The sequence below is a fragment of the Mustelus asterias genome, chromosome 22, assembly GCF_964213995.1.
Source record: "Mustelus asterias chromosome 22, sMusAst1.hap1.1, whole genome shotgun sequence".
NCBI classification, from domain to species: domain Eukaryota; kingdom Metazoa; phylum Chordata; class Chondrichthyes; order Carcharhiniformes; family Triakidae; genus Mustelus; species Mustelus asterias.
Window position 1 is genome coordinate 75913326 of NC_135822.1, and position 23762 is coordinate 75937087.

The 23762-nt window shown below is 48.1% G+C and overlaps 1 protein-coding gene across 1 annotated transcript in view; it reads left to right on the forward strand.

Moving 5' to 3' along the window:
* Positions 1-23762, forward strand: part of LOC144510202 (serine/threonine-protein phosphatase 2B catalytic subunit gamma isoform-like) — a 48364-nt gene that overhangs the window by 5494 nt on the left and 19108 nt on the right. Inside the window, exons 2-9 of the mRNA XM_078239691.1 lie at positions 3549-3746; positions 3986-4110; positions 9696-9807; positions 15898-16043; positions 16356-16495; positions 19688-19765; positions 21036-21130; positions 21265-21390. Coding sequence (XP_078095817.1) covers positions 3549-3746; positions 3986-4110; positions 9696-9807; positions 15898-16043; positions 16356-16495; positions 19688-19765; positions 21036-21130; positions 21265-21390 — 1020 coding nt within the window. The remainder of the gene's footprint in view (positions 1-3548; positions 3747-3985; positions 4111-9695; positions 9808-15897; positions 16044-16355; positions 16496-19687; positions 19766-21035; positions 21131-21264; positions 21391-23762) is intronic.

A 23762-nucleotide genomic window follows, 5' to 3' on the forward strand; every position in this document is an offset into this window, starting at 1 on the left:
TGCTGACACTATAGTTAAGAAAGCCACCAATGCCTCTACTTTCTCAGAAGACAAAGGAAATTTGGTATGTCAGCTACGACTCTCACCAATTTTTACAGATGCACCATAGAAAGCATTCTTTCTGGTTGTATCACAGCTTGGTATGGCTCCTGCTCTGCCCAAGACCGCGAGAAACTATAAAGGGTGGTGAATGTAGCCCAATCCATCACGCAAACCACATCCTTAATATTCACTGACTCCACCACCAATGCACAGTGGCAGCAGTGTGCACTGTTTAGAAGAGGAACAGGAGAAACTATGAAAGATATATGGATCACTGGGATGTCTTCTGGGGAAGGTGGGACATGCACAAGAAGGATGGGTTGCACCTGAACTGGAGGGGCAGCAATATCCTGGTGGGAGAGTTTAAACTAGTGTGGCAGGGGGGTGGGAATTGGAACAACAGGCCAGTAAGACTGGGGGGAAAAGCGAGACTGAGATAAACATAGCGCAGAGTAAGAGCCGGCAGAGGGAGGCCGCGGGGCTCAGACTGAGATAGACACAGCGCAGAGTAAGAGCCGGCAGAGGGAGGCCGCGGGACTGTAGGTCTGGAGTGCGTTTGCTTCAATGCAAGAAGTATAACAGGTAAAACAGATGAACTGAGAGCCTGGATTACTGCATGGGATTATGATGTTGTTGCAATTACGGAGACATGGTTAAAGGAGGGACAGGACTGGCAGCTTAACATTCCAGGATATTGTTGTTTTAGACGGGACAGAAGGGGGAACAAAAGGGGTGGGGGAGTCGCATTGCTGGCTAGGGAGCAGATCACAGCTGTGTGGAGGGAGGAGACATTGGGATTGTGTAGTGAAGCATTATGGATGGAGTTCAGGAATAGGAAGGGTGAAATCACAATATTGGGAGTGTACTACAGACCTCCCAACAGCCCGCAGGAGACAGGAGCAGTTGTGTAGTCAGATACTGAAAAGGTGTGAAGAAAGCAGGGTCGTTGTGGTGGGTGACTTTAGCTGCCCTCACACAATACAATGTGGAAAAGTGTGAGGTTCTGCACTTTGGAAGGAGGATTGGAGGCAGAGACTATTTTCTAAATGGGAAAATGATTAGGAAATCAGAAACACAAAGGGACTTGGGAGTCATTGTTCAAGATTCTCTTAAGGTTAACGTGCAGGTTCAGTTGGCAGTTAGGAAGGCAAATGCAATGTTAGCATTCATGTCGAGAGGGCTAGAATACAAGAGCAGGGATGTACTTCTGAGGCTGTATAAGGCTCTGGTCAGACCCTATTTGGAGTATTGTGAGTGGTTTGGGCCTCATATCTAAGGAAGGATGTGCTGGCCTTGGAAAGGGTCCAGAGGAGGTTCACAAGAATGATCCCTGGAATGAAGAGCTTTTGTATGAGGAACAGTTGAGGACTCTGGGTAAAGGAAGCATGCGATAGGCCCAGGCAGCTAAAAACTGACAAAACCCTTGAGGAGTAGAGTGAAAGTAGGAAGGAACTTAAACATGGAATTAGAAGGGCTAAAAGGGGTCATGAAATGTCTTTAGCAAACACGGTCAAGGAGAATCCCAAGGCTTTTTATACATATATTGGGAGCAAGAGGGTAGTAAGAGAAAGAGTAGGCCCACTCAAGGACAATGGAGGGAAGTTATACATGGAACCACAGGAAGTGGGTGAGATCCTTAATGAGTACTTTGTATCGGTATTCACCAAGGAGAAGAACATGATGCTTGTTGAAGTCAGGGATGGGTGTCTGAACGCTCTAGAGAATGTCAATAGATCGAAGGAGGAAGTGTTGAGTATCCCAGATTGCATTAAAGTAGACAAGTCCCCGGGGCCGGATGGGATGTATCCCCGGTTACTGTGGGAGGCAAGGGGAGAAATAGCTGGGGCCTTAACAGATATCTTCACATCCTCTTTGACCACAGGCAAGCTTCCAGAGGACTGGAGAATAGCCAATGTCCTTCCCTTGTTTAAGAAAGGAAGCAGGGATAATCCAGGAAATTATAGTCCGGTGAGTCTGACATCATTGGTGGGGAAGCTTTTGGAGAAGATACTGAGGGACAAGATAGTTGTACATTTGGAGGAAAATGGACTAGTTAGTGACAGGCAGCATGGTTTTGTATGGGGAAGGTCATGTCTCACCAACTTGATTGGATTTATTTGAAGAGGTGACAAAGAAAATTGATGAGGGAAGGGCTGTGGATGTAGTTTATATGGACTTTAATAAGGCGCTTGAAAAGGTCCCATGTGGCAGACTGGTACAAAAACTAAAATAGCAAGGGATGGGTTGGCTCGAGGGCGATTAGGGATGGGCAATAAATGCTGGCCAAGCCAGATATGCTTCCATGCTGTAAAAGAATGAGAGAGATTACCAGCTGGGGCTTGTATTCCTGACATCTGCGCAGCCTCGAATGAATGAAGGAATTGACCCACGACTTTCTGGGGAAGTGAATTCAGTAATGACTCTCTGAGAGAAAGAAATTCTCCTAATCTCTGCCTTCAGTGGTCCTCTTATTCTGGAACTAGGTCCCCAAGTTCCAGTCTCCCAAATGTGGTTACATCCCCCTTGGAATTTACCCATGTTTCAAAAAGATTATTCTAAGCTCCAATCAGTATAGGCCTAAACTGTTCAACCTTTCTTCCTAAGATAAGCACTTCATCCCCAGAATGAGTCAAGTGAACCTTCTCTGAACTTCAAACACAATTATCTCTTTTTTTTTCAAGTAAGGAGGAATATTTATCCTCCTCCTACAGTGCCTCATCAAACAATCTCAGGACAGGTACAGCACGGGGTTAGATACAGAGTAAAGCTCCCTCTACACTGTCCCCATCAAACACTCCCAGGACAGGTACAGTGCGGCACTGCCTCAGTACTGACCCTCTGACAGTGCGGCACTCCCTCAGTACTGACCCCCTGACAGTGCGGCACTCTCTCAGTACTGATCCTCTGACAGTGCAGCACTCCCTCAGTACTGACCCTCTGACAGTGCGGCACTCCCTCAGTACTGACCCTCTGACAGTGCGGCACTCCCTCAGTACTGACCCTCTGACAGTGCAGCACTCCCTCAGTACTGACCCTCTGACAGTGCAGCACTCCCTCAGTACTGACCTTCTGACAGCACGGCACTCCCTCAGTACTGACCCTCTGACAGTGCAGCGCTCCCTCAGTACTGACCCTCTGACAGTGCGGCACTCCCTCAGTACTGACCTTCTGACAGTGCGGCACTCCCTCAGCACTGACCCTCTGACAGTGCGGCACTCCCTCAGTACTGACCCTCTGACAGTGCGGCACTCCCTCAGTACTGACCTTCTGACAGTGCGGCACTCCCTCAGTACTGACCCTCTGACAGTGCGGCACTCCCTCAGTACTGACCCTCTGACAGTGCGGCACTCCCTCAGCGACAGTACCCCAAGACCATGGTCTAGAATTGAATGGTTGCTGACAGTTGGTTGTGCAGCAGGTATTGTTTGATCAGTATTCTGTGTGTGCGTGGATCAGTGTTCTGGGTTAAAGTTTGGCAGTAACAAGGGTTATTCTCTGTCTCTTAGCTGTTCCCATTCCACCTGCTCGGCGTCTCACCATGCAGGATGTTTACTCAGACGGTAAACCGAAACTCGACGTCTTAAGGGCTCATTTTATTAAAGAAGGGAGACTGGAGGAAGATGCTGCCATCAAGATCATCGAGGATGGGGCCGCTATCTTTCGCAAGGAACGGACACTCATTGAAGTGGAGGCCCCCATCACAGGTCTGTGCTAGCTGCTATCTCCCCTCCCTGCCCCATCTCTGTCCCTGCCTCACAAACTCTCCCTCCGTCACCCTCTCCATCTCCTTTGCTGCCCTCCTCTCCATCCTGCTGCTCCCCCCTTTCCGGCCTGAGGTATTAGTTGACCGTCGGGGAGTGTGGGACAGTCGTATTGTTCACCTTGTATTTCAGAAGCACTCAAAGGCTTCCAATTAATTTGCTGCCTTTATTCTCTGCCTCAGTGTGTGGTGACATTCACGGTCAGTTCTTTGACCTGATGAAGCTGTTTGAAGTGGGTGGCCCACCCAGCACCACTCAGTATCTGTTCCTTGGAGACTACGTGGATCGTGGCTACTTCAGCATTGAGGTGAGTCCCTGAGTTTGTGAGCGTGTGCCCACTGAGCAAGCAGTGAGGGGGGGCCTTTGACCGTCCGCTTTACTATATTAAATAGAGCCCTGCTTCGCCTCAGTATACTGCAGGCTGGGAGTTTCTCTCATCAGAAACCTGCGATTCGGGCTTTATAGGAAAGGCAGGTCAGAGCAAAGTTCAGGTGCTGGATACCCTGCCAACTTCATCTACCGTTGCTGATTCTGACTGACCTGCTGTGTCCTTCTCATTTTAAAGCTACTCACATGGCTGCAATTTAGCAAGTTTCCAAGTTTATTGATGGTAACTGCAAACTGGTGGCTCTAACACCAACTGATTGTCACTAAAAACCCAGCTGATTTGTTCATGCCCTTTTAGCTGACATCTTTACCCGCTCTGATCTACACGTGACTCCAGTCCCACTCCCAACTCGAACTCCCCTCTGACCTGAGCAAGCAAATCCCCTCCATTGAACCAAGCAGCTTAAGTCAAATAAGGCCCCTCACAAATGGTCCTCTGGACTTGAAACGCCAGCTGAGGGGGGGCTTTGACAAAGGGTTATCTGGACTTGAAATGTCAGTCCTTTTCTCTCCTCACAGATGCTGCCAGACCTGCTGAGATTTTCCAGCATTTTCACTTTTGGAAAGGCCCATCACCCCCTTTCCGGGGAAAGTTAGCCTGGTCAACAAATTCTGACCTTACTGTGATGCCCACATCAGGTATATGTGTAGAGAATGGGGTCTGATAAAGCAGTTTAGATTCGGTCGGGATTTGACATTCGGCAGAGTAATGGCAGCGAAATAATTCAGCATCTTGTCAGGTCCTGAATGTTTAAGGAATAAGTGGGAGGCATGTTGATTTAGCGAGTGGGAGTTGTTGCAGATCCAGCATTAGTCATGTCCAGCCAGTAAAGACAACTGAAACTGTGAGACCAGTGGAGTAAAAATCCTGCATGTCAGGCGAGCTGTGTGGCTCTGTTCAGGATTGATCTAGTGGGTTGTGACGGCTCCCTTGATCTGAGAGTAAAGGATTCTGCTATCAAACTCTCCATCACTCTGCCCTGGAGGTTGAGCGACCAGCCACTCCCTACAGATCTCCCCGCTCAGATACTCTGCTTAGCTCTCAGCCTGTCGTTGGTGGTTTTCCGATAGATGGTGAGAGCAGGTCTGAATCCTTGTCCGGCAGTTTATAGGAACTCTGGATGAGGTGAGCAGCATCACCTCTGGAAATGCAGAACCAAACGGCCGCACTTCCCCAGAACACAGAGTTGACCACGAGCTCCCCACTGAGTGGACTGACCAGTGCAGACCACGAGGTCTCCACTGAGTGGACTGACCAGTGCTGACCACGAGCACCCCACTGAGTGGACTGACCAGTGCTGACCACGAGGTCTCCACTGAGTGGACTGACCAGTGCTGACCACGAGGTCTCCACTGAGTGGACTGACCAGTGCTGACCACGAGGTCTCCACTGAGTGGACTGACCAGTGCTGACCACGAGGTCTCCACTGAGTGGACTGACCAGCGCAGACCACGAGGTCTCCACCAGTGCAGACTTCCCCGGGAATTATAGACCGGTGAGTCTCACTTCTGTTGTCGGCAAGATGTTGGAAAAAATTATAAGGGATAGGATTTATAGTTATTTGGAGAGTAATGAATTGATAGGTGATAGTCAGCATGGTTTTGTGGCAGGTAGGTCGTGCCTTACTAACCTTATTGAGTTTTTTGAGAAAGTGACCAAGGAGGTGGATGGGGGCAAGGCAGTGGACGTGGTATATATGGATTTTAGTAAGGCGTTTGATAAGGTTCACCATGGTAGGCTTCTGCAGAAAATGCAGATGTATGGGATTGGGGGTGATCTAGGAAATTGGATCAGGAATTGGCTAGCGGATAGGAAACAGAGGGTGGTGGTTGATAGTAAATATTCATCATGGAGTGCGGTTACAAGTGGTGTACCTCAGGGATCTGTTTTGGGGCCACTGCTGTTTGTAATATTTATTAATGATCTGGATGAGGGTATAGTTGGGTGGATTAGCAAATTTGCTGATGACACCAAAGTCGGTGGTGTGGTAGACAGTGAGGAAGGGTGTCGTAGTTTGCAGGAAGACTTAGACAGGTTGCAAAGTTGGGCCGAGAGGTGGCGGATGGAGTTTAATGCGGAGAAGTGTGAGGTAATTCACTTTGGTAGGAATAACAGATGTGTTGAGTATAGGGCTAACGGGAGGACTTTGAATAGTGTGGAGGAGCAGAGGGATCTAGGTGTATGTGTGCATAGATCCCTGAAAGTTGGGAATCAAGTAGATAAGGTTGTTAAGAAGGCATATGGTGTCTTGGCGTTTATTGGTAGGGGGATTGAATTTAGGAGTCGTAGCGTTATGTTGCAACTGTACACAACTCTGGTGCGGCCGCACTTGGAGTACTGTGTGCAGTTCTGGTCCCCACATTACAGGAAGGATGTGGAGGCTTTGGAGAGGGTGCAGAGGAGGTTTACCAGGATGTTGCCTGGTATGGAGGGGAGATCCTATGAGGAGAGGCTGAGGGATTTGGGATTGTTTTCGCTGGAAAGGCGGCGGCTAAGAGGGGATCTTATTGAAACATATAAGATGATTAGAGGTTTAGATAGGGTGGATAGTGATAGCCTTTTTCCTCTGATGGAGAAATCCAGCACGAGGGGGCATGGCTTTAAATTGAGGGGGGGTAGTTATAGAACCGATGTCAGGGGTAGGTTCTTTACCCAGAGGGTGGTGAGGGATTGGAATGCCCTGCCAGCATCAGTAGTAAATGCGCCTAGTTTGGGGGCGTTTAAGAGATCCGTAGATAGGTTCATGGACGAAAAGAAATTGGTTTAGGTTGGAGGGTCACAGTTTTTTTTTTTAACTGGTCGGTGCAACATCGTGGGCCGAAGGGCCTGTTCTGCGCTGTAATGTTCTATGTTCTATGAGTGGACTGACCAGTGCAGACCACGAGGTCTCCACTGAGTGGACTGACCAGTGCAGACCACGAGGTCTCCACTGAGTGGACTGACCAGTGCAGACCACGAGGTCTCCACTGAGTGGACTGACCAGTGCAGAGCACGAGGTCTCCACTGAGTGGACTGACCAGTGCTGACCACGAGGTCTCCACTGAGTGGACTGACCAGTGCTGACCACGGGTTCCACACTGAGTGGACTGACCAGTGCTGACCACGAGGACTCCACTGAGTGGACTGATCAGTGCTGACCACGAGGTCCACACTGAGTGGACTGACCAGTGCTGACCACGAGCTCCCCACTGAGTGGACTGACCAGTTCTGACAAGGAGGTCCACACTGAGTGGACTGACCAGTGCTGACAATGAGGTCCACACTGAGTGGACTGACCAGTGCTGACCATGAGGTCCACACTGAGTGGACTGACCAGTGCTGACCATGAGGTCTCCACTGAGTGGACTGACCAGTGCTGACCACGAGGTCTCCACTGAGTGGACTGACCAGTGCTGACCACGAGATCCCCACTGAGTGGACTGACCAGTGCTGACCACGAGATCCCCACTGAGTGGACTGACCAGTGCTGACCATGAGGTCTCCACTGAGTGGACTGACCAGTGCAGACCACGAGGTCTCCACTGAGTGGACTGACCAGTGCAGACCACGAGGTCTCCACTGAGTGGACTGACCAGTGCAGACCACGAGGTCTCCACTGAGTGGACTGACCAGTGCAGACCACGAGGTCTCCACTGAGTGGACTGACCAGTGCAGACCACGAGGTCTCCACTGAGTGGACTGACCAGTGCTGACCACGAGGTCTCCACTGAGCGGACTGACCAGTGCAGACCACGAGGTCTCCACTGAGTGGCCTGACCAGTGCTGACCATGAGGTCTCCACTGAGTGGACTGACCAGTGCAGACCACGAGGTCTCCACTGAGTGGACTGACCAGTGCTGACCACGAGGTCTCCACTGAGTGGACTGACCAGTGCAGACCACGAGGTCTCCACTGAGTGGACTGACCAGTGCAGACCACGAGGTCTCCACTGAGTGGACTGACCAGTGCAGACCACGAGGTCTCTACTGAGTGGACTGACCAGTGCTGACCACGAGGTCTCCACTGAGCGGACTGACCAGTGCAGACCACGAGGTCTCCACTGAGTGGACTGACCAGTGCAGACCACGAGGTCTCCACTGAGTGGACTGACCAGTGCAGACCACGAGGTCTCCACTGAGTGGACTGACCAGTGCAGACCACGAGGTCTCCACTGAGTGGACTGACCAGTGCAGACCACGAGGTCTCCACTGAGTGGACTGACCAGTGCAGACCACGAGGTCTCCACTGAGTGGACTGACCAGTGCTGACCACGAGGTCTCCACTGAGTGGACTGACCAGTGCTGACCACGGGGTCCACACTGACTGGACTGACCACGAGGTCCCCACTGAGTGGACTGACCAGTGCTGACCACGAGGTCCACACTGAGTGGACTGACCAGTGCTGACCACGAGGTCCACACTGAGTGGACTGACCAGTGCTGACCACGAGCTCCCCACTGAGTGGACTGACCAGTTCTGACCAGGGGATCTCCACTGAGTGGACTGACCAGTGCTGACCATGAGGTCCACACTGAGTGGACTGACCAGTGCTGACCACGAGGTCCACACTGAGTGGACTGACCAGTGCTGACCATGAGGTCCACACTGAGTGGACTGACCAGTGCTGACCATGAGGTCCACACTGAGTGGACTGACCAGTGCTGACCACGAGCTCCCCACTGAGTGGACTGACCAGTGCTGACCACGAGCTCCCCACTGAGTGGACTGACCAGTGCTGACCACGAGGTCTCCACTGAGTGGACTGACCAGTGCTGACCACGAGGTCTCCACTGAGGGGACTGACCAGTGCTGACCACGAGGTCTCCACTGAGGGGACTGACCAGTGCTGACCACGAGCTCCCCACTGATGGACTGACCAGTGCTGACCATGAGGTCCACACTGAGTGGACTGACCAGCTGAAGGAGCAGCACTGCTCACCGCACCACATCAGTGATAACTCTGGGACATGAGCAATGAGTGTCTGGATGTACATTGCTGTGTCTGAAGACCAATGGCATAATATTCGCAGGCAGCAAAGTGACAGCAGAGGGGTTACTGAGTGAACGAGAGGGAGCTGGATTAACATCAATACAGATACAGTCAGTAACACAGGGCACTGGGGGAGAGGGGTTACTGAGTGACAGTGTGAGGGAGCTGGATTAACATCAGTACAGATACAGTCAGTAACACAGGGTGCTGGGGAGAGAGGGGTTACTGACTGACAGTGTGAGGGAGCTGGATTAACATCAGTACAGATACAGTCAGTAACACAGGGTGCTGGGGGAGAGGGGTTACTGACTGACAGTGTGAGGAAGCTGGATTATCAGTAGAGATACAGTCAGTAATACAGGGTGCTGGGGGAGAGGGGTTGCTCTCCCCTCTTCCCCCAGCGCCCTGTGTTACTATAATTCAGTCCCCTCCCAATTCTTCACTGGTACCCTTGATGTTGTTTCCCTGTTCTTATCTAATTGCCTCTCCAGTCTGCTTGTCTCTGCTTCACTTGTCAAAGATTTCTTCTCTGTAGTGTGTGCTGATGCTTTGGGTTCTGAAGATTCACCATGCGAGCACGATGTTTCTGCTGCGGGGAAATCATGAATGCAGACACCTTACTGAGTACTTCACGTTCAAGCAGGAATGTGAGTATATCCCGCAAACAAGCAGTACACTCAAACAGACCGGCTGCCTTCCTTCCAGCCCAAACCTTAGGATAGTTGTGTTTGGATGTGGGGGCCATTTAGCCGTGGCAGGAGTAGGGAGATAGATGGGAGAAATGGATTTGTCCTCAGTATTAGTGGACGTTTCACTCTGTTATAGCTCCTGAATGTTCAAGCTGGATAAAAGGATAGGGTTCACTCCTGTCTCGTACAGTATGGTCTGTGTGTGTCTCTGTGTTAAGCTCATGTGTGCATATCAGTGTAAAAGGGAAGCTACCTCTGGTGCTGTGCAGCCCCTGTGTGTCTGTCACCTCCTCCACACAAACAACACAGACTGGATAAAGAGAATGACTCACTCCTCACTGTGGTAGCAACGCTTCTGTCAGTTGTGTACAGACAAACGAGATAACACAGGCTGCTTTAGCAGAGCAAGTTGCAGAGTCAGTTTTCATTTCCCTGTACTTGTACAATGGCTGGAAGTCTGTGTTGTGTGCTAGCTGTGTCCCTGTATCTCGCTGATGTTTACCCCACTGTCTGTTCCTCAGCTCCTGTTGCAGAGACTAAGTGCTTTAAGCTGAGGTGGCACAGTTTGGAAGCCAAGTCCTGGGTCCTCTGAAATGAGTGAGGATTGGAATTAGTTGGGACTCTACTGCTCTTAATAAATAACTAAAATCATACTGTGCAGAAGAGGCCCTTTGGCCCATTGAGTCTGCATTGACACACCTGAACTCTCACCTAATCTCATCTGCCAGTACTTGGCCCATTGCCCTGAATGTTATGATGTGCCAAGTGTTCATCCAAGTACTTTTTAAAGGATGTGAGGCAACCCGCCTCTACCACCCTCCTGGGCAGCGCATTCCAGACTGTCGCCACCCTCTGAGTAAAAACAAATTTCCTCAAATCCCCCCTAAACTTCCTGCCCCCTCAACTTGAACCTATGCCTCCTTGTGACTGACCCTTCAACTAAGGGGAACAGCTGCTCCTTATCCATTCTGTCCTTGTCCCTCATAATCTTGTGCCCCTCAGTCTTCTCTGCTCCAGAGAAAACAACCCAAGCCTATCCAACCTCTCTTCATATCTTAAATGCTCCATCCCAGGCAGCATCCTGGTGAATCTCCTCTGCACCCCCTCCAGTGCAATCACATCCTGCCTATGCTGTGGTGACCAGAACTGCACACTGTGCTCCAGCTGTGGCCTCACCAAAGTTCTATACAACTCCAACATCACTTCCCTGCTTTTGTAATCTATGCCTCAATTGATAAAGGCAAGTGCCCCATTTGCATTTTTCACCACCCTACTAACATACCCTTCTGATTTCAGAGATCTGTGGACAAACACATCAAGATCCCTTTGTTCCACAGAACTTCCTGCCATTCACTGCCAATCATTGAACACTTCTTTGTCTAATTACTCCTTCCAAAGTGCATCATCTCACACTTTTCAGGGTTAAATTCCATCTGCCACTTAGAGTCATAGAGGTTTACAGCATGGAAACAGGCCCTTCGGCCCAACTTGTCCATGCCGCCCTTTTTTTTTAAACCCCTAAGCTAATCCCAATTGCCCACATTTGGCCCATATCCCTCTATACCCATTTTATCCATGTAACTATCTAAATGCTTTTTAAAAGACAAAATTGAACCCGCCTCTACTACTACCTCTGGCAGCTTGTTCCAGATACTTCCCACCCTCTGTGTGAAAAAATTGCCCCTCTGGACACTTTTGTATATCTCCCCTCTCACCTTAAACCTATGCCCTCTAATTTTAGACTCCCCTACCTTTGGGAAAAGATATTGACTATCTAGCTGATCTATGCCCCTCATTATTTTATAGACCTCTATAAGGTCACCCCTCAGCCTCCTACGCTACAGAGAAAAAAGTCCCAGTCTATCCAGTCTCTCCTTGTAACTCAAACCATCAAGTCCTGGTAGCATTCCAGTAAATCTTTTCTGCACTCTTTCTAGTTTAATAATATCCTTTCTATAATAGGGTGACCAGAATTGCACACAGTATTCCAAGTCTGGCCTTACCAATGTCTTGTACAACTTCAACAAGACGTCCCAACTCCTGTATTCAATGTTCTGACCAATGAACCCAAGCATGCCGAATGCCTTCTTCACCACTCTGTCCACCTGTGACTCCACTTTCAAGGAGCTGTGAACCTGTACCCCAGATCTCTTTGTTCTGTAACTCTCCCCAACGCCCTACCATTAACTGAGTAAGTCCTGCCCTGGTTCAATCTACCAAAATGCATCACCTCGCATTTGTCTAAATTAAACTCCATTTGCCATTCGTCAACCCACTGGCCCAATTGATCAAGATCCCGTTGCAATTGGAGATAACCTTCTTCACTGTCCACTATGCCACCAGTCTTGGTGTCATCTGCAAACTTACTAACCATGCCTCCTATATTCTCATCCAAATCATGAATATAAATGACGAATAACAGTGGACCCAGCACTGATCCCTGAGGCACACCGCTGGTCACTTATCTGCCCATTTGACCATTCCGTCTATATCTTCTTGTAGCCCAAGGCACTCACTCAGCCGGGATAACCACCCGGCCAATCTTTGTGTCATCCACAAACTTACTAATCCTACCCACCACATAATCACCAATGTCGTTTATATGAATGACGAATAATAGGGGACCCAACACAGTTCCAGTCACTAAAGCAGCCTTCAGTCATCACCCTCTGTCTCCTGCAACTGAGCCAATTTTGAATCCACTTTATCAAATTACGCTGTATCCTTTGTGCATTTACCTTTTTAAGTCTCCCATGTGGTGCCTTGTAAAGGCTTTGCTGAGATCCATATAAACTACATTGACTGCACTACCCTCATCTGCACCCTTACATCCCTCTCTTCTTCCTCTCACTCTTCTTCCCTAGTCCTTCTTTGATTTCCACTTTCTCATTGTCCTAGATTTATAGAATCCCCACAGTGCGGAAGGAGGCCATTTGGCCCATCAAGTCTGCACCGACCACAACCCCAGCCAGGCCCTATCCCCATAACCCCACATATATGCCCTGCTAATCCCGACACTAAGGGGAAATTTAGCATGGCCAATCAACCTAACCCGCACATCTTTTGGAGTGTGGGAGGAAACCGGAGCACCCGGAGGAAACCCACGCAGACACACGGAGAATGTGCAAACTCCACACAGACAGTGACCTGAGGCTGGAATTGAACCCGGGTCCCTGGCGCTGTGAGGCAGCAGTGCTAACCACTGTGCTACCGTGCTGCCCCGGGTCCCTGGCGCTGTGAGGCAGCAGTGCTAACCACTGTGCTACCGTGCTGCCCCGGGTCCCTGGCGCTGTGAGGCAGCAGTGCTAACCACTGTGCTACCGTGCTGCCCCGGGTCCCTGGCGCTGTGAGGCAGCAGTGCTAACCACTGTGCCACCGTGCTGCCCCGGGTCCCTGGCGCTGTGAGGCAGCAGTGCTAACCACTGTGCCACCCCAGCAGTGAATTTGTTTTACTTTGATTGTCACTCCTTTCACCTTGTTTTGATTTCTTTGTGCAGATTGCTGTCAGAGGCTTTTTGGAAATCACTGTGTTCGAGTGATTTGGGATGCCCTTGTATTCAATTAAAGGGTCATCCCCTTCTTGTGGTTTTACTGTCTGCTTTTTAATAGGCGATTACACAGATAATCCTTGAGGATTAATCTATGATTCTCCATGAGTTTACCCTGCATTACCGCATGACTGGTAACTGCAATTGTTCATCGTGTTTGAAAATAAACCACAACAGCCTGTCTGCAATATGGTAGCAGCTCCCTCTCAACTGAGTCCATCATAATTACCACTGAATTAAAGTTCTGGATAGCATTATGCTAACACTGTGCATGCACTGGTTACCTGGTAGGAGAGTGCTTTCTCTGCAGGAAAAGAAAATCAAGATATATAGATGGATGGATAGCGCATTTCATAAACTCAGCACCTCCCAGAGCATTTCGTCTGCAGCGAAGGACATTTTGAAATGCAGCCAATGTTGTGATGTAGGAATTATAGCAGTCTATTTATGCATAGAAAGATCCCACAAACCGCATTGGAAGAAATTATTAGATCATTGCTTATCAATGATTTTAGTTGAGGGATAAATATTAGTCCAGAACTGATGGGAGAATTTATCTGTTCTTATTTGAAGTGGTGTTGTACCCTGTTGGACCAGGCTTTTAGACATTCTTCTCCCCTATTGTGTAATGCGAAGTAAGGTCAGATTTTTAAATAGATGTGTTGATGGAGTTGTACAAAAGTCAGGTTGCACTATTTCGGAGCTTGCCCTTAAACCCACTACAGTCTTGGAAGCAGTCACAGTGTTGTGATATTAAAGGATTGCAGGGGGTTACACACAAGCTGGTTCACGTAGACTCACCAGGGAAGAGCACCCAGTGTCATACCCAATTTATGGAAGGAGCTGGATAAATGCAAGTCCTGTTATTAACTTCAGCAAATAAAATCCATTTTCTAACTGGGCATGGGCTTTGGATCCAGACTGGGACAGCTTGTTGGCTGTGATGTATCTTGTGACAGATGGCATGGGAGGTCTTCAGCTTCAAACAGCTGTCGTTGCCAAAGCTTTGTACAGGAGCTGCAGAGCTCTGAAACCAGAGAACTAACGGATTGTTCTCCTGGTATGGAGTGTGTATTACTGTAAGCCACTAACAGTATGCTGTGCATCAGATATTGCATACAACAGGCCAGGGAAATGTACCCAGCATTAATCTGAGCTCCCTCACAGCCTCTTAGGAATACAGTTGGTTTCCCCTGATATTTTTAGTCTCTGTGACAGGAGCTGACCAGTGAGTCGATGCAAGAGAAATCTCATGGTCTCCTGTGACACTGCTCTCAGTCAGGGTGAAGTGTAGCTTTCTGGTACAACAGCAACTTGTGTCTAATTCACACAGGAAGACGTGGCAATGTCCCCAAGGCAATGCACAGGAATGAGATCAAACTCCATCTGACTCTGAGCCACTTCAGATATTAGGACAGGTCACCAACAGCTTGGTCAGAGAGGTGTATTTTAAGGAGATCCTGAAGGAGGGTAGAGAGTTTCAGGAGAAATAGGCCCTTTGGCGACTAAACTACGGGTTGTCTGACAGTGAAAATTGGTGATTAGCAATCGGTCAGAATTGAAGGAGACTTTTGATCTGGTTGGATGAAGAAGTTTACCGAAATAGGGAGGGTGACAAATCAATGGAGGGATTTGAAAACGGAGGTATTTCCAGACCAGAAGGCAGTGTGGGTTAATGAGCACAGGGGTGATGGAGAATGGGACTTGATGTGAGTTTGGTTACGGGAAGCAGCATTTTGAGTTTTGATGCAGTGCCTGAAATGGTTCGCGGGAATTAGATCAGGACCATGAGAAAAGCTCGCCAAGGAAGGATCAAGAGTAAAACTTGTCTTTGTAGTATATTGACAGTGTAAAGTTTTCAATAAAGAGCTCTCCAATAACTCCAGCTAATGACTCGGGAAAGAATCATAGCGTGTTTTTCTGCAGCCACATGTGGCAGCGGATGTCAAGGGGGGTTTGAAATGTTTCACTTTCACATGTGAGCCATGAGACAGTCTGGCAGAAACATGGGCAGTAACTCAGGAGCTGGACTGATGATTCACGGGTTCAAGTCCCATGTCAGAAAGATTCAGAGCAGCCTGTTGTGATGCAGTGCTGAGGGAGTGTTTCACTCTCTTCCCCCTCAAGTGGATGTAAAAGATTGCACGGAAGAGGACTGGGGGATTTCGTGCCATTCTTCTGGAAAATAGAAGTCGCTCAAGTGAAAACATTCAGCCAGGTGATCTGATTTATCACCGTGCTGTTATGTATAATTTGGCTGCTGTGTTTCCTAAATTACAGCAGGTGACTACACTTTTATACACATTTCATCAACTGTAAAGTGAATTGAGCATTTTCTTTGAGAATTATTTGATTTATATTATGTGGATTCATTGATACCTCTTCATAGTATGGAGCTGCGATGGGTTTGGAGGATAGTATGAGGGAGGGGTGTCAGTCAATGAGTATGTCGAGTGTTCAACTTTGTTTAATATGGTTTATATTTTAATCCTGTCCCCAGGTAGAATCAAGTACTCAGATCATCTGTACAACGTCTGCATGGGTGCATTTGACTGCCTGCCCCTGGCTGCAATAGTAAACCGTCAGTTCCTCTGCCTACATGGGGGCTTGTCACCCGATGTCCACACTCTAGATGACATTCGGAGAGTAAGTATACCTCCCACAGCTGGCCTGGGACGTCACAGATGCTGGAGTGGATGAACAGGGGATTGTTTAGCCTGGTACTCTGGTTTCTCTGCCATGCTACCACTCACCACGCTGCTGTACCCACTCTCTAACTCCCTGCCCTCTGTCCCTCAAATCCCCACTTTGTTAGCCCTTGCTGTAAGTAAATTGGTTGCCAGGTTTCCCACCTCACTTCAGTAACTGTACTTGAGATTTGAATTTTGTTGACTGTGGGTGAAGGGTAGTAACGCAAGTTCTTTGCTTGGTTTTAATGCTTCATCTCCTGTCTTTCAGTTGGACAGATTTAAGGAACCACCAGCCTTTGGCCCGATGTGCGACTTGCTGTGGTCAGACCCAACAGAGGACTACGGAAGCGAGAAGACATCAGATCACTTCAGTCATAACACTGTACGAGGCTGCTCCTACTTCTTTAGGTTTGTGTTAGGGCACAAGGGAGAATGCTGGTGTTATAAAGACCGATGTGTACCCACCTAAAGCACAGGACTATATTGAGTCATCCAGTGATTAATGTTCCTCTATCTCATCTGTTAGTTTCTGTTCCTTCCTTTCCAGCTCAGCCTGTCAAAGCATTGCCCCTTGAATCGAAACCCATTTTTCTCACAGCAATGTCACGTCATGTCCTCAACTCCTGGATCTTATTTACCCTGTGCTAATTCACTCATGGTTCAGGTAGTAATCCAGAGATTATTACTTTTGTGGTTCTGCTTTTTAATTTAGCCCTAACTGCTCATGCTCAACAGAACCTCTTTCTAAGTCCTACCTATGTCATTGGTAGTCAAGTAGGCCACAACTGGAGCCTAGCCCCCTCACTCCCAGCTGTCAGCTGTAAAGAATGGTATCTATCTCCCAAACTGCTGTTCCATATAACTCCAACCTCCCTTTTTACTCCCCCCTACATGAATGATCCATTGTGTCACAACTTGCCTGTTGAGTCTGGAAAATATTGTGCTAGTTCTCTTCACAGCGTAAGAGAGGGGAATGACCAAATTGTCTATTAAAGCTGATTTCTTTGCTTCCCTGTACATCCCCATCCCCTTCTGCTGGGTGTCAGCAGTCTGTAACCAGATTGTAAGTTGTTTAATTGGGGAGGGTCTTACTCAAATCCTTTTCTTGTATTAAATCTACCTTATTCAGCTGGCTGCATTTGGAAGAGGGAACTGAATGTATTATCTCCAAATTTGCAGATGATACAAAGTTGGGTGGGAGGATGAGCTGTTGGGAGGATACAGAGATGCTTCAGCATGACTTGGACAGACTGTGTGGGCATCTGTATGGCAGATGCAGTATAATATGGATAAATGTGAGGTTATCCACTTTGGTAGCAATAATAGGAAGACAGATTATTATTTGAATGGGTGTAAATTGAGAGAGGTGGATACTCAGCGAGACCTTGGAGTCCTCGTGTATCAGTCGCTGAAAGTAAGCGCGCAGGTACAGCAGGCAGTGAAGAAGGCAAATGATATGTTGGCCTTCATAGTGAGAGGATTTGAGTACAGGGATAGGGATGTTTAGCTACAATTGTACAGGGTGTTGGTGAGGCCACACCTGGAGTATTGTGTGCAGTTTTGGTGTCCTTATCTGAGGAAGGATGTCCTTATTATGGAGGGAGTACAGCGCAGGCTGATTCCTGGGATGGCAGGTCTGTCCTATGAGGAGAGACTAATTTGGTTAGGATTATATTCACTGGAGTTTAGAGTGAGAGGGGATGGCATAGAAACTTATAAAATTCTAACATGGTTAGACAGGGTAGATTCAGATAGAATGTTCCTGATCCTAAAAGAGAAAATGCTGGAAAATCTCAGCAGGTCTGGCAGCATCTGTAAGGAGAGAAAAGAGCTGACGTTTCGAGTCCAGATGACCCTTTTCTCTCCTTACAGATGCTGCCAGACCTGCTGAGATTTTCCAGTGTTTTCTCTTTTGGTTTCAGATTCCAGCATCTGCAATAATTTGCTTTTATAAAGAATGTTCCCAATGGTGGGGCAGTCCAGAACTAGGGGTCATAGTTTGAGGATAAGGGATAAACCTTTTAGAACTGAGGTGAGGAGAAATTTCTTCACCCAGAGGGTGGTGAATGTCTGGACTTCACTATCACAGAATGTAGTTGAGGAAATCATAGAAATCATAGAAACCCTACAGTGTAGAAGGAGGCCATTCGGCCCATCGAGTCTGCACCGACCACAATCCCACCCAGGCCCTACCCCCACATATTTACCCGCTTATCCCTCTAACCTACACATCCCAGGACTCTAAGGGGCAATTTTTAACCTGGCCAATCAACCTAACCCGCACATCTTTGGACTGTGGGAGGAAACCGGAGCACCCGGAGGAAACCCACGCAGACACGAGGAGAATGTGCAAACTCCACACAGACAGTGACCCGAGCCGGGAATCGAACCCGGGACCCTGGAGCTGTGAAGCAGCAGTGCTAACCACTGTGCTACCGTGCCGCCCTAGAAACATAGAAATGTTTGATTTCAAGAAGAAATTAGATATCACCCTTGGGGCTAAAGAGATCGAGGGATATGGAAGGAAGGGGGGGGATCAGGATATTGAATTCAATGATCAGCCATGATCAAAATGAATGGCAGAGCAGGCTCGAAGGGCCGAATGGCCTCCTCCTGCTCCTGGTTTCTATGTTTCTAAAAGTCTTTGGTTTACTTCTTTCTCGCTGTGGAGCCTGGAGCACTGAGAGGCATGTGGCTCACAGCTGCCAGCCCAAGAGCTCATCCAGGCTGGATACATCACTAAACCTGGCCTTTCCTCCCTGCAGCTTTTAGGCTGCACCGTTACTGAGCTGGAGCAGGATGGGGGAATCTTGTGTAGCTACCAATGGTTGTGCTGGTATTTCAGTTTGAATTCTGATAAAGGACCTTTAACAAAAGTGTATCTGTGTGTACTAGCAACACTAATGTCTTCCTCTTGCCTCTGCACATAATCCCTTGTCAAACTCTTTTTTATTTGATCGTGGGACATGTGTGTCGCTGGCTGGCCAGCATTTATTGCCCACCCCTAGTTGCCCCTTGAGAAGGTGGTGGTGAGCTGCCTTCTTGAATCGCTGCAGTCCACGTGCTGTGGGTTGACCCACAATGCCGTTAGGGAGGGAATTCCAGGATGTTGACCCAGCGACTGTGAAGGAACGGCGATATATTTCCAAGTCAGGATGGTGAGTGGCTTGGAGGGGAACTTGCAGGTCGTGATGTTCCCATGTGTCTGCTGCCCTTGTCCTTTAGATGGAAGTGGTCATGGTTTGGAAGGTGCTGTCTAAGGATCTTTGGTGAATTGCTGCAGTGCATCTTGTAGATAGTACACACTGCTGCTACTGAGCGTCGGTGGTGGAGGGAGTGAATGTTTGTGGATGGGGTGCTAATCAAGCGGGGCTGCTTTGTCCTGGATGGTGTTGTTGGAGCCGCACCCATCCAGGCAAGTGGGAAGTATTCCATCACACTCCTGACTGCATCAGCTATGTCCTGTACCCTGATTAAAAACGAGGATTCCAAGAGGAGAATTGATTTGGAAACAAGTTTGGAGTGTCATGTGAAGGAATTGGGGGCTCCCAATGGCCGAGCTGTCCTCAAATTCTAACACAACTTCCCTCTCCTTTGCAGTTATGCTGCAGTTTGTAGATTTTTGCAACACAACAACTTGTTATCAGTAATCCGTGCACACGAGGCTCAGGACTCGGGGTAAGTACTGACCTGTCATCGTTAATGTATTTTCCACCTGCTTTCATTTCATTGCACTCTCGCTGTAGAGAAGAGAGGGATGGTGTGGCTCACATTCCCTCATTCCCAACATATTGTTTACTGTCTGGAGAGGCTCTCGTCGACTGTCCGTCCCTCTCACTGGCATTCCTGCCCCACTGCAAGAGATAGAACATAGAACAGTACAGCACAGTACAGGCCCTTCGGCCCTTGATGTTGTGCCGAGCTTTGTCCGAAACCAAGATCAAGCTATCCCACTCCCTATCATTCTGGTGTGCTCCATGTGCCTATCCAATAACCGCTTAAATGTTCCTAAAGTGTCCAACTCCACTATCACAGCAGGCAGTCCATTCCACGCCCCAACCACTCTCTGAGTAAAGATCCTACCTCGGATATCCCTCCTATATCTCCCACCATGAACCTTGTAGTTATGCCCCCTGGTAACAGCTACATCCACCTGAGGAAATAGTCTCTGAACGTCCACTCTATCTATTCCCCTCACCATCTTATAAATCTCTATTAAGTCGCCTCTCATCCTCCTCCGCTCTAAAGAGAAAACCCCTAGCTCCCTCAACCTTTCCTCATAAGACCTACCCTCCAAACCAGATAGGCCTGTAGTGGAATAGTAAGGAGCCATCTTTCAGACCAGACTTTCAGATAAGGCTCCACCTGTCCCCTCAGGTAGCGGAGCGGGGGGAGGAGAGAGATTACGCAGCACAATTTAAAGACTGTGGAGTTATCTCCAGTGTCCTGTCCAATAATTACCCCTCAATCAGTGTCACTATAACAGATAATATTCTCATTTACCTCACTGCTGTGTGTGTGTGGGAAGCTGCTTTTGCAAATTGTCTGCTCCTCAGAGATTCCACTTCACAAAGTGAATTTATTGTTCCGTGGGACGTGAGGATCGCTGCCTCACCCAGCAGTTGTTGCTCATCCATAGTTTCACTTTCTGAATTGGCTGCTTTTGGTTTCGCTGAGGCCAGAAAAGGTGATATAGAAACGCAGGCTCTTTACCAGGGATATTGTCTCCCATACTCTCCTCTTGGGAAGTGTGGCAATGCCATCCTTTTTTGACATGAGCAGTGAGTGAGGGATAGAAATGGGGGGAGGCAGAGACGCGTTGGGTGGGGGGGGGGGGGGGGGGGGGGCCTGCAGGATAAGCAATCGCACCCCTTTCCCTACTCGGTGATATTGATGTACTGTTTCGGTGAGTGTTTGTGTTGACTGTTGATCTCTTTTACATTGACAGATATCGAATGTATAGGAAAAACCAGGCAACTGGCTTCCCCTCTTTAATAACCATTTTCTCTGCACCAAATTATTTAGATGTTTATAACAACAAAGGTGAGAAAATGATGATTACCATGGTAACTATTGATTTGTGCAGTTGGCTGTGTTTTCAGTACAATAATGGGTGATTAACTCAGTAGCAGTGTTGCTGCATTATTAATGGATTCTTTCCAATCTCCTTCCCACAGCTGCTATATTGAAATATGAAAATAATGTAATGAATATTAGACAATTTAACTGCTCCCCACACCCCTACTGGCTTCCAAACTTCATGGATGTATTCTCCTGGTCTCTGCCCTTTGTTGGTGAGAAAGGTAAGTAATGTTCGTTTTGGAATTGTCTTGATTGAGTTTTATATTAGGGGGAAACAGTAAATTTCTGAGACAGAGCAAGCCCCACAGAGTCCGAGACTCTGGGTGTGTTGGGGCAGAGGACACTGCGACAATGTGGGGTGTGGTGTAGCCTATACGCAGTGGAACATGGTGCTCAGGTTATCATCAGGAGGTAAAGACTTCATTGAGTGGGTGTGTGTGGAACTTCTGGAGATGGCTGTGAGCTGTGCACCATGAGATGGCATTGTTGGACTGAGTTGTGCCTGCTCCTTTAGAGGACGAGAAGGGGGATGTAATAACTGGAAATGAGAAAATGGCTGAGGCATTGAACAGGTATTTTGTGTCGGTCTTCACAGTGGAAGACACAAATAACATGCCAAAAATTGATGACAGGAAGGCTATGGCAGGTGAGGACCCAGAAACTATCATTATCACGAAAGAGGTAGTGTTGGGCAAGTTAATGGGGCTAAAGGTAGACAAGTTGCCTGGTCCTGATGGAATGCATCCCAGGGTACTAAAAGAAATGGCAAGGAAAATAGCAAATGCACTAGTGGTAATTTACCTCTGGACTCTGGGGTGGTTCCCACAGATTGGAAAACAGCAAATGTGACACCACTGTTTTAAAAAAAGGAGGTAGACAAAAGGCAGGTAACTATAGGCTGGTTGGCTTAACTTCTGTAGTAGGGAAAATGCTTGAATCTATCATCAAGGAAGAAATAGCGAGACATCTGGATATAAATTGTCCCATTGGTAAGATGCAGCATGGGTTCATGAAGGGCAGGTCATGTTTGATTAATTTGGTGGAATTCTTTGACAACATTACATGTGCAGTGGGCAATGGGGAACCTGTGGATGTGGTGTATCTGGATTTCCAGAAGGCATTTGACAAGGTGCCGCACAAAAGACTGCTGCATAGATAAAGGTGCACGGTGTTAGGGTAATGTATTAGCATGGATAGAGGATTGGTTAACTAACAGAAAGCAAAGAGTGGGGGTAAATGGGTGTTTTTCTGTAAATGGCGATCAGTGACTAGTGGTGTGCCTCAGGGATCAGTGTTGGCACCGCAATTGTTTACGATTTACATAGATGATTTGGAGTTGGGGACCAAGTGTCGTGTGTCAGAATTCGCAGATGACACTAAGATGGGTGGAAGAGCAAAGTGTGCAGAGAACAAAAAGAAAAGAACAATACAGCACAGGAACAGGCCCTTTGGCCCTCCAAGCCCGTGCCGCTCCCTGGTCCAAACTAGACCATTCTTTTGTATCCCTCCATTCCCACTCCGTTCATGTGGCTATCTAGATAAGTCTTAAACGTTCCCAGTGTGTCCGCCTCCACCACCTTGCCTGGCAGCGCATTCCAGGCCCCCACCACCCTCTGTGTAAAATATGTCCTTCTGATATCTGAGTTAAACCTCGCCCCCTTCACCTTGAACCTATGACCCCTCGTGAACGTCACCACCGACCTGGGGAAAAGCTTCCCACCGTTCACCCTATCTATGCCTTTCATAATTTTATACACCTCTATTAGGTCACCCCTCATCCTCCGTCCTTCCAGGGAGAACAACCCCAGTTTACCCAATCTCTCCTCCGTCAGAGGACGCTGAAAGTCTGCAAAGGGATATAGATAATCTAAGTGAGTGGGTGAGGGTCTGGCAGATGGAGTACAATGTTGCTAAATGTGAGGTCATCCATTTTGGTTGGAATAACAGCAAAATGGACGATTATTTAAATAGTAAAAAATTGCAGCATGCTGCAGTGTAGAGGGACCTGGGTGTCCTTGTGCAGGAATCTGAAGGAATTGGTTTGCAGGTGCAGCAGGTAATTAAGGAGGCAAATGGAATTTTGTCCTTCATTGCTAGAGGGATGGAGTTTAAAAACAGTGAGGTTATGTTGCAGCTGTATAAGGTGCTGGTGAGGCCACACCTGGAGTACTGTGTACAGTTTTGGTCTCCTTACTTGAGAAAGGATATACTGGCACTGGAGGGGGTGCAGAGGAGATTCACTAGATTGATTCCGGAGTTGAGAGGGTTGGCTTATGAGGAGAGACTGAGTAGACTGGGGCTATACTCATTGGAATTCAAAAGAATGAGGGGAGATCTTATAGAAACATATATGATTATTCCGTTGGCTGAATATGGGCTGAAAAATGGCAAATGGAATTTAACGCAGACAAGTGTGAGATATTGCACTTTGGAAGGACAAACCAAAGTAGAACGTACAGGGTAAATGGTAGGACTCTGAAGAGTGCAGTTGAACAGAAGGATCTGGGAATACAGGTACAGAATTCCCTAAAAGTGACGTCACAGGTGGATAGGGTCATAAAGAGTGCCTTTGGTACATTGGCCTTTATAAATC